General features: G+C 43.1%; 1 protein-coding gene across 1 annotated transcript in view; it reads right to left on the bottom strand.

Moving 5' to 3' along the window:
• Positions 1-13,830, bottom strand: part of LOC115112510 (protein kinase C-binding protein NELL1-like) — a 420,040-nt gene that overhangs the window by 21,411 nt on the left and 384,799 nt on the right. The window contains exon 16 of the mRNA XM_065011794.1: positions 1,100-1,240. Within this exon, the coding sequence (XP_064867866.1) occupies positions 1,100-1,240 (141 nt within the window). The remainder of the gene's footprint in view (positions 1-1,099; positions 1,241-13,830) is intronic.

The following is a 13,830-nucleotide window of genomic DNA, read 5'->3' as shown; positions in this document are numbered from 1 at the left end:
GCTCTGCCCCCCAATGGTGGAACAAACTCCCTCACGACGCCAGGACAGCGGAGTCAATCACCACCTTCCGGAGACACCTGAAACCCCACCTCTTTCAGGAATACCTAGGATAGGATAAAGTAATCCTTCTCACCCCCCTTAAAAGATTTAGATGCACTATTGTAAAGTGGCTGTTCCACTGGATGTCTTAAGGTGAACGCACCAATTTGTAAGTCGCTCTGGATAAGAGCGTCTGCTAAATGACTTAAATGTAAATGTAAATGTAAGGAGCTGGAGCAGTTTTGCCTTGAAGAATGGGCAAAAATCCCAGTGGATAGATGTGCCAGGCTTATAGAGACATACCCCAAGAGACTTGCAGCTAGAATTGCTGCAAAAGGTGGCTCTACAAAGTATTTACTTTTGGGGGGGGGGGGGGTGAATAGTTATGCACGCTCAAGTTCAGTTTCTCTTATTTCTTTGTTTCACAATAAAAAATATTTTGCAAGTGGGCATGTTGTGTAAATCAAATGATACAACCTCCCCAAAATCCATTCTATTTCCAGGTTGTAAGGCAACAAAATGCCAAGGGGGGTGAACACTTTCGCAAGCCACTGTACATTTGTAATTATAGATAGTGATGTTACCCTGTGTATTCCTGAACATTGTATCTCTGCATGATTGATGCATCGCTACATCCTGACTTAATTGGAGAAATCATGCTCTTCTGACAGTAACAGAGATTGGGATTACATGTAATGCACTAAACAGTATTTGATATTGATTTATATATACATTCATGTTGTATGTTGTATTCTCATTGATTGTTAGTCCGTGTCTACTATTTATATATGTTTTATTATTGCTGTTCTCATGATGTGCAATTCAAATTCCATTCATTCATTAATTTATTCAGACTACACAACAAAAGACTGCAACATGCAGCATAAAAGAATCTGCATAGCCATGCTAACAGCCCCCTCCCCCTCCCCTGTAATATGTGACAGTTTTAATTCCAAGCAATTTACAGCTTTACCAACTGAGCTACAGAAGACCAAGATGGACAGGAGCAGTAGAGATGGAGACAACCAACAGAGGTGGAATAAAATGACAGCATACTAACCGATGCAGGAACTCCCGTCGATCAGGTAGGAGCCATTGTCATGGAAACCGTTCCTGCACTCACAGTGGTACCAGCCCGGCAGATTGACACAGCGGGAGTGAATGTGGCACTGGATCAGGACCTCCGCACACTCGTCAATGTCTGGTGGAAACACAGTATATCTGATGCCATCAACATGATCTTTTCACAAAGATCATATGAATTACTTAATCTATATGTAATAATATAACATTTGCACTTAAAGCAATCCCAACTGTCTCCTGATTGTTACAATCAGTGGCGAGCTGTCAATCAGGGCAGGTGCAGCAGAGCCCCACTTGTTTTGAACCCCACCTGTTTAGCTAACAAAATTTGAATACATTTTTTGGGGGGCGGTTTCCTGTTTTGCAAGTTATTATGACATTTATACGTGTTACATATCAGTTTGCAAACAATGTAAAACATTTGAAAAATGGAGTTAATAAATCTGCATACAAACATCTTTTTTGCTTTCTTGAGTATGGCATCTTCAAAATGCACCATAGTTTAGTGCTTTCTGTAGTCGTGGGGCAGCCAGCGGGAAATACGGATTATAGGGGTTGGTAATGTCCTCTAGTTGCACCATGATTGGCTCAGTGTTATGTCACTTATGGGGACACATCACGGCAAAATCTACAGGGAGAGCTCGGAAATTCAAGCCCCTCAGGTGCTGCCATAGATTTACACTCAGTGGAGTGGTTGTGTGGTCCAAGTCTGTGTTTAAGGGTCTCTTTTCCAAGCTTAAAAGGATAAACATTCACATGCAACACCATGGGACAGAAAAGTTTGAATACATTGGCCATGCTGTCAATTCAGCATGACTTCTGCCGCGTTCAAAACAACTGGAAACTTGAAACTGGGAAATCTCAGACTTCAGTGAGTTCAAGACAACTGGGAACTCAGGAAAAAAACGAGCTCCTACTGGAAAAACTCGGAATTCCAAGTTGGGAACTCTGGTCTCTTTCTACAGCTCCGACCTGAAGATCACTGACATGATTTAACCTTGTTTTTCCCCTGAGTTCACAGTTGTCTTGAAAACACCATAAATCCATAGAATGCCAGACTTTGATGACACAATTTGCCCACAAGAAGGGCCACAGCGCCACCTTTCTGTTCAAGTGAGCACAGCGCAACAACGTCCAAAAGTCCAAAAATGTATTTTATGCTGCTGCATAAAATATGTAATATGCCAGGGAGATAGCATTACTTTCTTAGCTACAGTATACATATGTGTATGTTGTGTAGTAAGCTGTTATTAGCCCATATGCCTCACCTTAATAATTTGGTCCGTTTCCCCCTCATAACTTAGTCTACTGTTCTGACTTGGTGGTGCGCATGTAGCCTATAGACTGTTTTAGAGAAATGTAATCTTTGAATAATGTAGGAGCTTTCATTGTCTGCTTATATGACTCCTTTATTTCTCCTACAGTTCTGACTTGGTGTACAGGGAGAATACTATAATAACGGCCCATTTTCTGAATTCTGTCGCGAATTCTGTACATTTCAAAAGTGCAAAACAAATTGTTCTATTGACTACGTCCTTCCTAGCTCGCTCATTAATGTCTTAATCAAAATTACAGATTGCCTCTTATCCAATTTTCGTTCCCTTATGAATAATTTGAACATCTCAATTGTCAGTAGAAACCACATTTGTTTCAGCAAGTCAGCCATGTTTTTTTTAAAGCAGTAAATGAGACTGAATTAACTGTTTCACTGCCAGACAAGGCTCCGATGATAGCCATTTGTAGCGGTTGTAAAGTAAGCTCTGCTTTTGGGACAGCTTTATGCAGGCCCTAACAGTTTTGGGCACCGTTTGTCATCGTCATAGTGAAATGAATGTATTGTTTAGTGTTGTGTAGTGGCTTTGCTGGTGTCACGTGTGCTCCCTCTCCGGCCTCGAGGTCACCAGGCTGCTCGTTATGGCGCACACCTGTCACCATCGAATTGGAAGGTAAAGGACCCTGGGCACAGCCTGGAGAATATCGCCGCCTCAAAGAAGAGGAGGCGAAGGCGGAGAGGCGCTGGTATGAGGAGGCAGCACGGCGGCGTGGATGGAAGCCCGAGAGTCAGCCCCAAAAATGTATTGGGGGGGGGGGGGCACACAGGAAGTGTGGTGAAGCCAGGTAGGAGACCTGCGCCAACTTCCTGTGCTTACCGGGGGGCTGGAGAGACCGGGCAGGCACCTTGTTATGCTGTGAAGCGCACGGTGTCCCCAGTGCGGGTGCATAGCCCGGTGCGGTACATTCCAGCTCCGCGTATCGGCCGGGCTAGAGTGGGCATCGAGCCAAGTGCCATGAAGCCGTCTCTACGCATCTGGTCTCCAGTGCGTCTCCTTGGGCCGGCTTACATGGCACCAGCCTTGCGCATGGTGTCCCCGGTTCGCCTGCATAGCCCAGTGCGGGCTATTCCACCTCGCCGCACTGGCAGGGCGACCGGGAGCATGCAACCAGGTAGGGTTGGGCAGGCTCGGTGCTCAAGAGCTCCAGTGCACCTGCACGGTCCGGTCTATCCGTCACCACCTCCACGCACCAGCCCTCCAGTGGCAGCCCCCCGCACCAGGCTGTCTCTCCGGCTCATCCTTACAGGTGCTTCCGCCTGTCCAGCACTGCCAGAGCCTTCCTCCTCTCCGGCGCTGCCGGAGTCTCCCGCTTCTCCGGCGCTACCAGAGCTTTCTTCCTCTCCAGAGCTCAGAGCTGCTGGAGCCCCTCTGCCCAGAGCTGTCGGAGCCCCTCTGCCCAGAGCTGTCGGAGTCCCTCTGCCCAGAGGCGCCAGAGCCCCTCAGCCCAGAGGCGCCAGAGCCCCTCTGTCCCGAGCAGCTGCCCCTCTGTCCCGAGCAGCTGCCCCTCTGTCCCGAGCAGCTGCCCCTCTGGCCCGAGTTGCCCCTCTGGCCCGAGTTGCCCCTCTGTCCCGAGTTGCCCCTCTGACCCGAGCTGCCCCTCTGTCCCGAGCTGCCCCTCTGTCCCTAGCTGCCCCTCTGTCCCTAGCTGCCCCTCTGTCCCGAGCTGCCCCTCAGTCCAGTGGGGTCATTAAGTAGGGTCGCCGTGGCTAGGAGGCCACAGAAGCGGACAAGGTGGGGGACTAAGACTACGGTGAAGTGGGGGCCACGTCCAGCACCAGAGCCGCCACCGCGGACAGATGCCCAACCAGACCCTCCCCGATAGGTTCAGGTTTTGCGGCCGGAGTCCGCACCTTGGGGGGTGGGGGTACTGTCACACCCTGACCATAGTTTGCTTTGTATGTTTCTATGTTTTGGTTGGTCAGGGTGTGATCTGAGTGGGCATTCTATGTTGGATGTCTTGTTTGTCTATTTCTATGTCTGGCCTGATATGGTTCTCAATCAGAGGCAGGTGTTAGTCATTGTCTCTGATTGGGAACCATATTTAGGTAGCCTGGGTTTCACTGTGTGTTTGTGGGTGATTGTTCCTGTCTCTGTGTTTTGCACCAGATAGGGCTGTTTTTGGTTTTCCACGTTTATTGTTTTGTAGTGTTCGTGTTTATCTTTTTTTATTAAACATAAATCAATATAACCATGCTGCGTTTTGGTCCGCCTCTACTTCACCACAGGAATACCGTTACAATCGTTACGTGCACCTGCGTGTCAGACTCACCTGGACTCCATAATTTCCCTGATTACCTTCCCTATATATATGTCACTCCCTTTGGTTCCTTCCCCACGCGTTATTGTTTCTGGTCCTGTCTGTGCATTGTTCGTATTATGTTTCGTTCATTAAATTACTCGCTCCCTGAACTTGCTTCCTGACTCTCAACACACATTGTTCCAGCTGGCATGCATCATTTTTGGTTTGTCCCACCAAGATTTACATGCTATAATTGCCACAGGTTACAATACATGTGTACTACTGGATTATGAATGCATGTATAGGCCTGTAATCATCAAATAATTGTCAAAAAAAAAAAAAGCATTTTAAAAGAATCTACAAAAGTTTCTGTAGGAAACACACAGTGCTTATGCTAGCTAGACCTATCTCTGCTGTGAGTGTGTACAGGGTTGAGAATGACTGGCTGGAAACATGCATATCTCCTGTCCTTTAGCCTATCGGATTTCCTGTTATCTACCTATTGCCTGATCTTCTGGACTACGTGACAAGCCTTTTCCCTGCCTGTACTGTTGCCCTTTTGGACCCCTTGTGTATGACCTTCTGCCTGCCCCTGGACCCAGCTACCTGCCTCCCCCTGTGGTCCTTTGCAATAAACACCTGCTGCGCCTGTCACGTCTGCTCCCGCTATTCCCTTCCCCTGGCGCTTGAAGGCACCAGATTACCCTGCATCACAAGCTCCTGCCATCCATCAATCACACCTGCCCTCCCCCATCACTCGCATCAGCATTATTGGACTCACCTGGACTCATCACATGTTCTTTTCCTCCCCTATATTTGTCTGTTCCCTTGCTCTGTTCCCCGTTGCCGCATTGTATTGTTTTTGTCTTTTGAATTTGTTTCTGACGATGTTCCTGTCTCGTCTCTGTCCATTATAATTAAATGTTTTACTCCTCGTACCTGCTTCGTATCTCCAGTGTCATTCCGCGTGACAGTGCCCTGCACTTGAAACCAGGTCTCCCCTCGTGTTCATTACATTGCCAGGGATGTAGTGCTGCTGTAGTGTGGTGGAGCAACGCTCCCTCACTTTTTTCAATTTGAGAATACACGGAGCTGTTAAAAATATTTATGGAAAATGAATTCTGATCAATTCTAAATTATATTTAATTACAACAAACATTCCATGAAAATGATAGAATGACAAACTGAATAAATATGTAGGCTATAGCAGCCTATAGGTAAATAGTGGGTTCTTCCTTGTCTTAGGTCTCTCTCTCTGGCAGTGGTGTGACAAGAGGCTTGTCGGTCAGAGGCTTGACCACTTTGAGCGGGCCAAATCTGACAGAACTCTATCAGGGGTTGCTAAAACGGCTCAAAAAAACGTATATTATTTCTCTCAAATGTTGTGCACAAATGTGTTACCATCCTCTGTTAGTGAGAATTTCTCTTCAATTATCCCTCCACCTGACAGGTGTGGCATATCAAGAAGCTGATTAAACAGCATGATCATTACAGAGGTGCACTTTGTTCTGGGGACAATACAAGGCCACTCTTAAATGTGCAGTTTTGTCACAGATGTCTCAAGTTTTGAGGGAGCATGCAACTGGCATGATGACTGCAGGAATGTCCACCAAAGCTGTAGCCAGAGAATTGGATGTTCATTTCTCTACCATAAGCTGTCTCCAATTTCATTTCAGAGAATTTGGCAGTACCTTCAACCAGCCTCACAACCGCAAACCACATGTAATCATGCCAGCCCAGGACCTCCACATCCGGCTTCATCACCTGCTGGATTGTCTGAAACTGAGCAGTATTTCTGTCTATAATAAAGCCCTTTTGTGGTAAAAAAAAACAACTCATTCTGATTGGCTGTGCCTGGCTCCCTAGTGGGCGGGCCTATGCCCTCTAGGTTATGACCCTGCCCAGTCATGTGAAATCCATAGATTAGGTCCTAATGAATTTATTTCAATTGACTGATTTCCTTATACGAACTGTAACATTGACATTTTTGCATGTTGCGTTTATACAACCTTCTATAGCTGAGGGAAGGAAAATTACTTTATTTGGGAAGTAATCTAATTCTGTCACTATCAATTGACTAAGCTATTCACTTTCTGTAAAATAGATGTTTAAACCCAGACAGCTTTTAAGGAAACACTTACTTACATTGGGTTAAGAAAGAAGAGTAGCCAGCAGTTAAAGCTTACATTTTTCTGTGTCGGTTGGTCTACTGTCTGTCATGTAAAGGTAGGTCTAACTTTTGAAAGTACCATGCTCAGAATCCTAATCATGTCCCAGATTAAATTATTTTCAAACAGGGACAGAAGCTAGGATATGCATATAATTGGTAGATTTGGATAGAAAACACTCTAAAGTTTCCAAAACTGTTAAAATAATGTCTGTGAGTATAACAAAACTGATATGGCAGGCGGAAACCTGAGAAAAATGCATCCAGGAAGTGGAATTATTTTCATGTGGCTGTTTTTAAACTCAATATCTATAGATAATATAATGGGTTAGAAATCAGATTACAGTTCCTATGGAGTCCACTAGATGTCAGTCTTTAGACGGTTTCAGGCTTTTATTTTGAAAAACGAGACAAAACAGCCATTTTGGTCAGAGGAACTTTGTTATTTTTCCTTTCTTTTGAAAAAGTATTGATTATAAAAACAATAAGCAACCTGAGTATTAATTACAAACATCGTTTGACATGTTTCGATTTTCCGGTACTTTTATTATGTATTCATCTGCCTGCTGTGACCTCCTTGGAGCCATGGGATTTCTGAACAAAATTGAGTTTTTGGGACCTAAAGAGGGACTTTATCGAACAAAATGAACATTTACTGTGTAACTGGGAGTCTTGTGAGTGCAACCATATGAAGATCAAAGGTTAGTGCTACATTTTATCGCTATTTCTGACTTTCGTGACTCCTCTACCTGGCTGGAAAATAATTATATGCTTTTGTGAGCTGGGCGCTGTCATCAGATAATCCCATGGTATACTTTCGCCGTAAAGCCTTTTGAAATCTGACACAGCGGCTGGATTAACAAGAAGTTAATCTTTAGGCAGATGTATAACACTTGTATGTTGTGAATTTTTATTATGAGTATTTCTGTTTTTGAATTTGGCGCTCTGCAATTTCACCAGATGTTGGCCAGGTGGGACGCATACCACATACCTTGAGATGTTTTAAGTAAGTCTCTAAGAGCTTTGAACACCAGGATTGTACAATATTTGCCCATTATTCTTATTTAAACTCGTCAAGCTCTATCAAGTCGGTTGTTGATCAATGCTAGACAGCCATTTAAGTCTTGTTATAGATTATCAAGACAATTTAAGTCAACACCGTTACTAGGCCAGTGGCTGTTGGAAAGCAGACTGAACCAGGTTTTCCTCTAGGAACTTGCCTGTGCTTAGCTCTATTCTGTTAATTTTCATCCTAAAAATAAATACATAGTCCCTGCCGATCACGAGCATATCCATAACATGATGCAGCCACAACCATGCTTGAAAATATGAAGAGTGGTGCTCAGTGATATGTTGGATTGAGGCGGCAGGGTAGCCTCATGGTTAGAGCGTTGGACTAGTAACCGGAAGGTTGCAAGTTCAAATCCCCGAGCTGACAAGGTACAAATCTGTCGTTCTGCCCCTGAACAGGCAGTTAACCCACTGTTCCTAGGCCTTCATTGAAAATAAGATAAATAAATACATTTTCCCTAAACATAATGCTTTGTATTCAGGACAAAGATTTAATTTCTTAGTCAATGTTTTTGCAATATTACTTTAGTGCCTTATTTCAAACATGATTGATGTTTTGGAATATTTTGATTCTGTAAAGACTACCTTCTTTTCACTTTGCCATTTAGGTTAGTATTGTGGAGTAACTACAATGTGATTGATCCATCATCAGTTTTCTCCTATCACATTCATTAAACTATAACTGTTTTAAAATCACCTTTTTTAAATCCCCTGAGCAGTTTACTTCCTCTCCGGCAACTGAGTTAGGAAGGACGCCTGTATCTTTGTATTGACTGGGTGTATGGATACACCATCCAAAGCATAATTAGTAACTTCACCATGCTCGTAGGGATATTCAGTGTCTGCTTTTTATTTTTCACCCAGTCCATGCAACATATGACTTGGTCAGCAAATTTTTACTCCTAATCTTATTTCGGAGTAAAATACTTAGTCTCAAGGCATTTCAACTTTTAATTTATGAATTTGTAAAAATGTCTAAAAACAAAATTCACATTTTCACACGCAAAATCTCAATTGAATACATTTCAAATTCAGGCTGTAACACAACTAAATTTGGAAAAAGTAGGGGATTATACCAGATAATATTGTCAAGTAAAACATAGGTTATTGGCTCTGCAATAATTAGGGCAGAGAGCTGCAGTAAGAACGGATCAAGTGAAACAGCTCCTTCTTTTTCTTTTTTTTACATCAATATTTAGCAAACCATTAAATGGTTCTAATGAAAAGTATGTACGAGTCTGCATCATTTTCTACAATCTTTTCTGAGGTAACCTAATCATAGGAACATATTTTCTGAAGCTTGTTGTTAGGTCTTGTAGAGATATTACAGGTGACAGCGCTGTTGACCAACTCACTATTTGCGAAGACTTTGTCCATGTCCTGCGAGCTGTCTGTCATCGAGTCACGTCCCCTGTCATGGACAGTTACAAGTGAACAGCAGCAAGCCGGTCACTGGTCTCAAAGGGGGAAACTGTTGAAGTCTCCGGTGAATTCATCGGCAGTGTTGATGAGTTTAAGTGTTCTGTGCTAGAGGAGCCTTCAGATCCAAGTTTGCCAGGAGGGCTACTTGTGTTGTATCAGGCAGAGCCTGTGAACTACAATGTTCTGATGAAGAATGAGACAGAGCATGATATTACACTCGCACCAAAAATAGTCATTGCAGATGTACGTGCAGTGGAATGGGTCAAAACTATCAATGGAAGAGAAACGGTACAAAATTGTCATGACGAATCCCCAGAGACAGTTATCTGTGTTAAACAGTCAACTTTTCAGTCGTCTGACTTTCATTTTAAATATTTGCCAGCTGCACCTTAATTCTGCGAACGTGTGATTAAGAGACTGATCGAAAGGTCCCAGATGCTTTCGCCAAGCATGATTTTGATATAGGCCATATATCTGGAGTGAAACATAGGATCAAAGTGTCAACTGATGTGCCTTTCAAGCAGCGTACTGTGTGTCCCCAGACGATTTCTTTTGATCTGAACCAGCACCTTTATGAGCTAATTGAAGCACACATAATTGAGGAATCTGATATCTCCTATGCTTCTCCCAGTGTGCTTGTAAGGAAGAAGAATGATGCCTTAAGGATGGTTGTAGACTATTGAAAGTTGAATCACTTGACTGAGCGGGAATAGAGGAGACCTTCATCTTCTTGCTGCTTCCAAATGGTTCACTGTACTGGACTTGAAAAGTGGCTACTATGAGGTCGAGATGGAGGGAGATAAACCTAAAACAGCCTTTACCACTTTTTGGAAATTGGCAGTTCAAGATGATGCTGCAGGGATTGACCAATGCACCTGCTACTTTCCAACGGACGATGGAGAAGGTGATGGGCAGGGATAAACCCGGATGAAGCCATTGCTTTCCTTGATGACCTCATAATCTTTTCTAAGACGCTTGAGGAGCATGTCATTTCTGAGAGGGGAATTAAGCCTGATGAAAACAAAGGGTCTGCATTCAAGACCTGGCCTGTTCCAAGGACCATAAAGGAAGTAAGGGCATTCCTTGGTTTTTCTATATTACAGAAGGTTTGTTCAGAAATATTCAAGGATTGTGAGGCCACTAAATTATCTTCTAGTCAGAAATCCCTCCGTGAAGAAAAGAAGAAAGGGTAGCCCATGAAGAGCCCACCACTCTCAGGACAATGGGATGATTGTTGCCAGAGAGCTTTGAGACAATCCTTGAGAGGCGGCACCTGTTCTTGCATTTGCAGATTGGAGGATTTGATATATGCATAATACTGATACCAGCACTTCAGCCCTTGGTGCAGCCCTGTATCAGATGCAAGATGGACAGATGTGGTTAGTTGCATATGCCAGCCAATGTGAACAGAACTATCTGGTCCATAAGTTGGAGTTTCTTTCTCTCAAGTGGGCAATCACTGATAAGTTCCAGGACTACCTCAATGGCTGTGAATTTAGAGTGAGGAGAATAATGAGACTGAAGTCAAGAGTGAGGGAGTTGACTGATGCAGATACCATAGTGGATAAGGCTGTCCTGGATGCAACTTCACAGGTGCACATGGTGACAAATCAACAATCAAGCAAGAATACTCATACATTCAAACACACATGGATGAAGAAGATGTAGATGCCAATAACACTGCCATGGTGGAAGGTCTTGAATCAAGAGAAAGAGCCGTACCATTGGATTTTGAAGAACCACAACAGTGGCCAGGTCAACCCTACTTGCCTGGGTTAATAGCAGCAGATTGGTATAAGCTTCAGCAGGAAGACCCACAACTCTCAGTGGTAATACGCTGATGAGAAGTGAGAAACAAATGATGCAAGAGCCAACGGTAGTCAAGATAGTGCTCAGAGAATGGGATATGTTTGTTCTCAGAGAAGCAGTGCTATTTTGAAAGGTTGGAGAACCTTTCTTCCAAATGGTAATATCCATAAGTCACAGGCAATGTGCTATAGAGGGTATCCATGAAGAAACGGGATACTGCCGTACTGAGAACTCTGGATCTTGCAAGGGCCTACTTTTACTGGCCTAGAATGGAGTTTGAAGTGGACAAGTGTAAAAAAGTCTGAGGTGTGTGTTGCGTAAGGGTAGGGATAGAGTGCAAAAAATCTGCAAACGTAGTGAATATCAAAACATCTATACCCCTAGAACTAGTCTGTATAGATTCTCTCACTTGAACCTGACAATTCAGACACCAGAAACATCTTAGTAATGTCAGATCATATTACAAAGTACTCTAGCTATCCCAACTACAGACCAAACCGCCAGAGCACTTTGGGACAATTTGATTTTACATTATACATTTCCTCAGAAGAGTCAAGGACCAAGGCACCAATTTTGTTGATATCAGAATTATGTTCCATTGCTGGCGTCAAATCACGAACAACCCCTTACCACCCTTGTGGTAATCCTGTTGAGTGGTTCAAAAGGACTTTATTGGACATTTTAGGCACACTGAGTGACAAGAGAAAAGATTTGGAGGCATTATGTGAAACCTCTAGTGCATGCATACATGCACTTGCAGTGACACAACAGATGAGACTCCATTCTTTCACATGTTTGGGCGACAAGCTTGGTTACCCATTGACCTTTGTTTTGGCCTGAGTCCAGCTGGCCAACAATGGAACCACGCACCAGAACTACACTAAAAGGCTAAGAAGATGACTGAAAGACGCTTGCAAGTTGGCTGTGAAATCTGAAGAGAAGAGTCAGAGGGCCAACAAATGCAGATGGGACTCAAAAGCAGTGACAATTTTAGCATGTAAATCTTGGTGGGGCAAAAAAAATAAGTTTGGATGTATGGCAGCAAAGCCACTACACAACACAAAACTTAACAATACATGAATTGCACGACAACAGTGAGAAACGGTGTCCACAACTGTTAGGGCCTACATAAAACTGTCCTAACAGCAGTCCCAACATCTTAGCACTGCTATACCTGGCAATCAGCGGAGCCTAGTCTGACAGCAAAACAGTTAATTCAGCCTCATTTACTGCTTTAAAAAAAATAGCTGATATTTTTATTTATTTAACTAGACAGTTAAGAACAAATTCTTATTTACAATGACGAACTTGCCAAACCCAGAGGACGCTGGGTCAATTATGCACCGCCCTACGGGACTCCAATCACAGCCGGATGTGATGCAGCCTGGATTTGAACCAGGGGCTGCTGTGATGCATCTTGCACTGAGATGCAGTGCCTTATAGACCCTTGCGCCACTCAGGAAATGATATGGCTGATTTGCTTAACTTCTTAAGGTATAGGGGGCAGCATTTTCACTTTTGGAGAAATAGCGTGCCCAATTTCAACTTCCTGCTACTTATGCCAAGAATATAAGATATGCATATTATTAGTAGATTTGGATAGAAAATACTCTGAAGTTTCTACAACTGCTTGAATCATGTATGTGAGTATAACAGAACTTATGTAGCAGGCAAAACCCTGAGGATTAACCATTCAGAATTTATTTTTTAGGTCTCTGTCTGTTCAGTAGTTCTCATTGGGAAACTGTATTTCTTAGGAACTTGTTTTCAGTTCCTACCGCTTCCACTGGATGTCACCAGTGTTTAGAATTTAGTTGAGGTTATTCCTTTGTGCAATGAAGAAGTACGGCTATCTAGGAACTGCGTAACACTGTTGAGAGTTGAGCAAGCTTGGTTTGTTGTCTTCCTGTATTGAACACAGATAGACCCGTCTTCAATTTGATCGATTATTAACGTTTAAAAATACCTAAAGTTGTATTAAAAAAGTAGTTTGAAATGTTTTGGCAAAGTTTACAGGCAACTTTTGAAATATTTTGTAGTGACGTTGCGCAATTTGGAAGCTGTTTTTTTCTGGATTAAACGCGCCAAATAAATGAACATTTTGGATATATATGGACGGAATTAATCGAACAAAAGGACCAATTGTGATGTTTATGGGACATATTGGAGTGCCAACAAAAGAAGCTTGTCAAAGGTAAGGCATGTTTTATATTTTATTTCTGCGTTTCGTGTAGCGCCTGCAGGGTTGAAATATGCTACCCTCTTGTTTACTGTTGTGCTATCATCAGATAATAGCTTCTTATGCTTTCGCCGAAAAGTATTTTTTAAATCTGACATGTTGGTTGGATTCACAACGAGTGTAGCTTTAATGGAGTATCATACATGTGTGATTTAATGAAAGTTTGATTTTTATATCATTTATTTGAATTTGCCGCGCTGCATTTTCCCTGGCTTTTGGCCAAGTGGGACGCAAGCGTCCCCTATATCATAAGAAGTTAAACAAATATGGTTTCTAATTACAATTGAGATGTACAAACTATGGCATAAGGGGACAACCAGTCATTTTGATTAAGACATTAATGAGCGAACTAGGACAGAGGTCAATAGTATTTGTTTAGCACTTTTGAAATGTACAGCGACAGAATTCAGAACATGGGCCATTCGTA

Source organism: Oncorhynchus nerka, linkage group LG27 (assembly GCF_034236695.1).
Source record: "Oncorhynchus nerka isolate Pitt River linkage group LG27, Oner_Uvic_2.0, whole genome shotgun sequence".
NCBI lineage: Eukaryota > Metazoa > Chordata > Actinopteri > Salmoniformes > Salmonidae > Oncorhynchus > Oncorhynchus nerka.
This window is presented reverse-complemented; position numbering and strand designations above follow the sequence as displayed.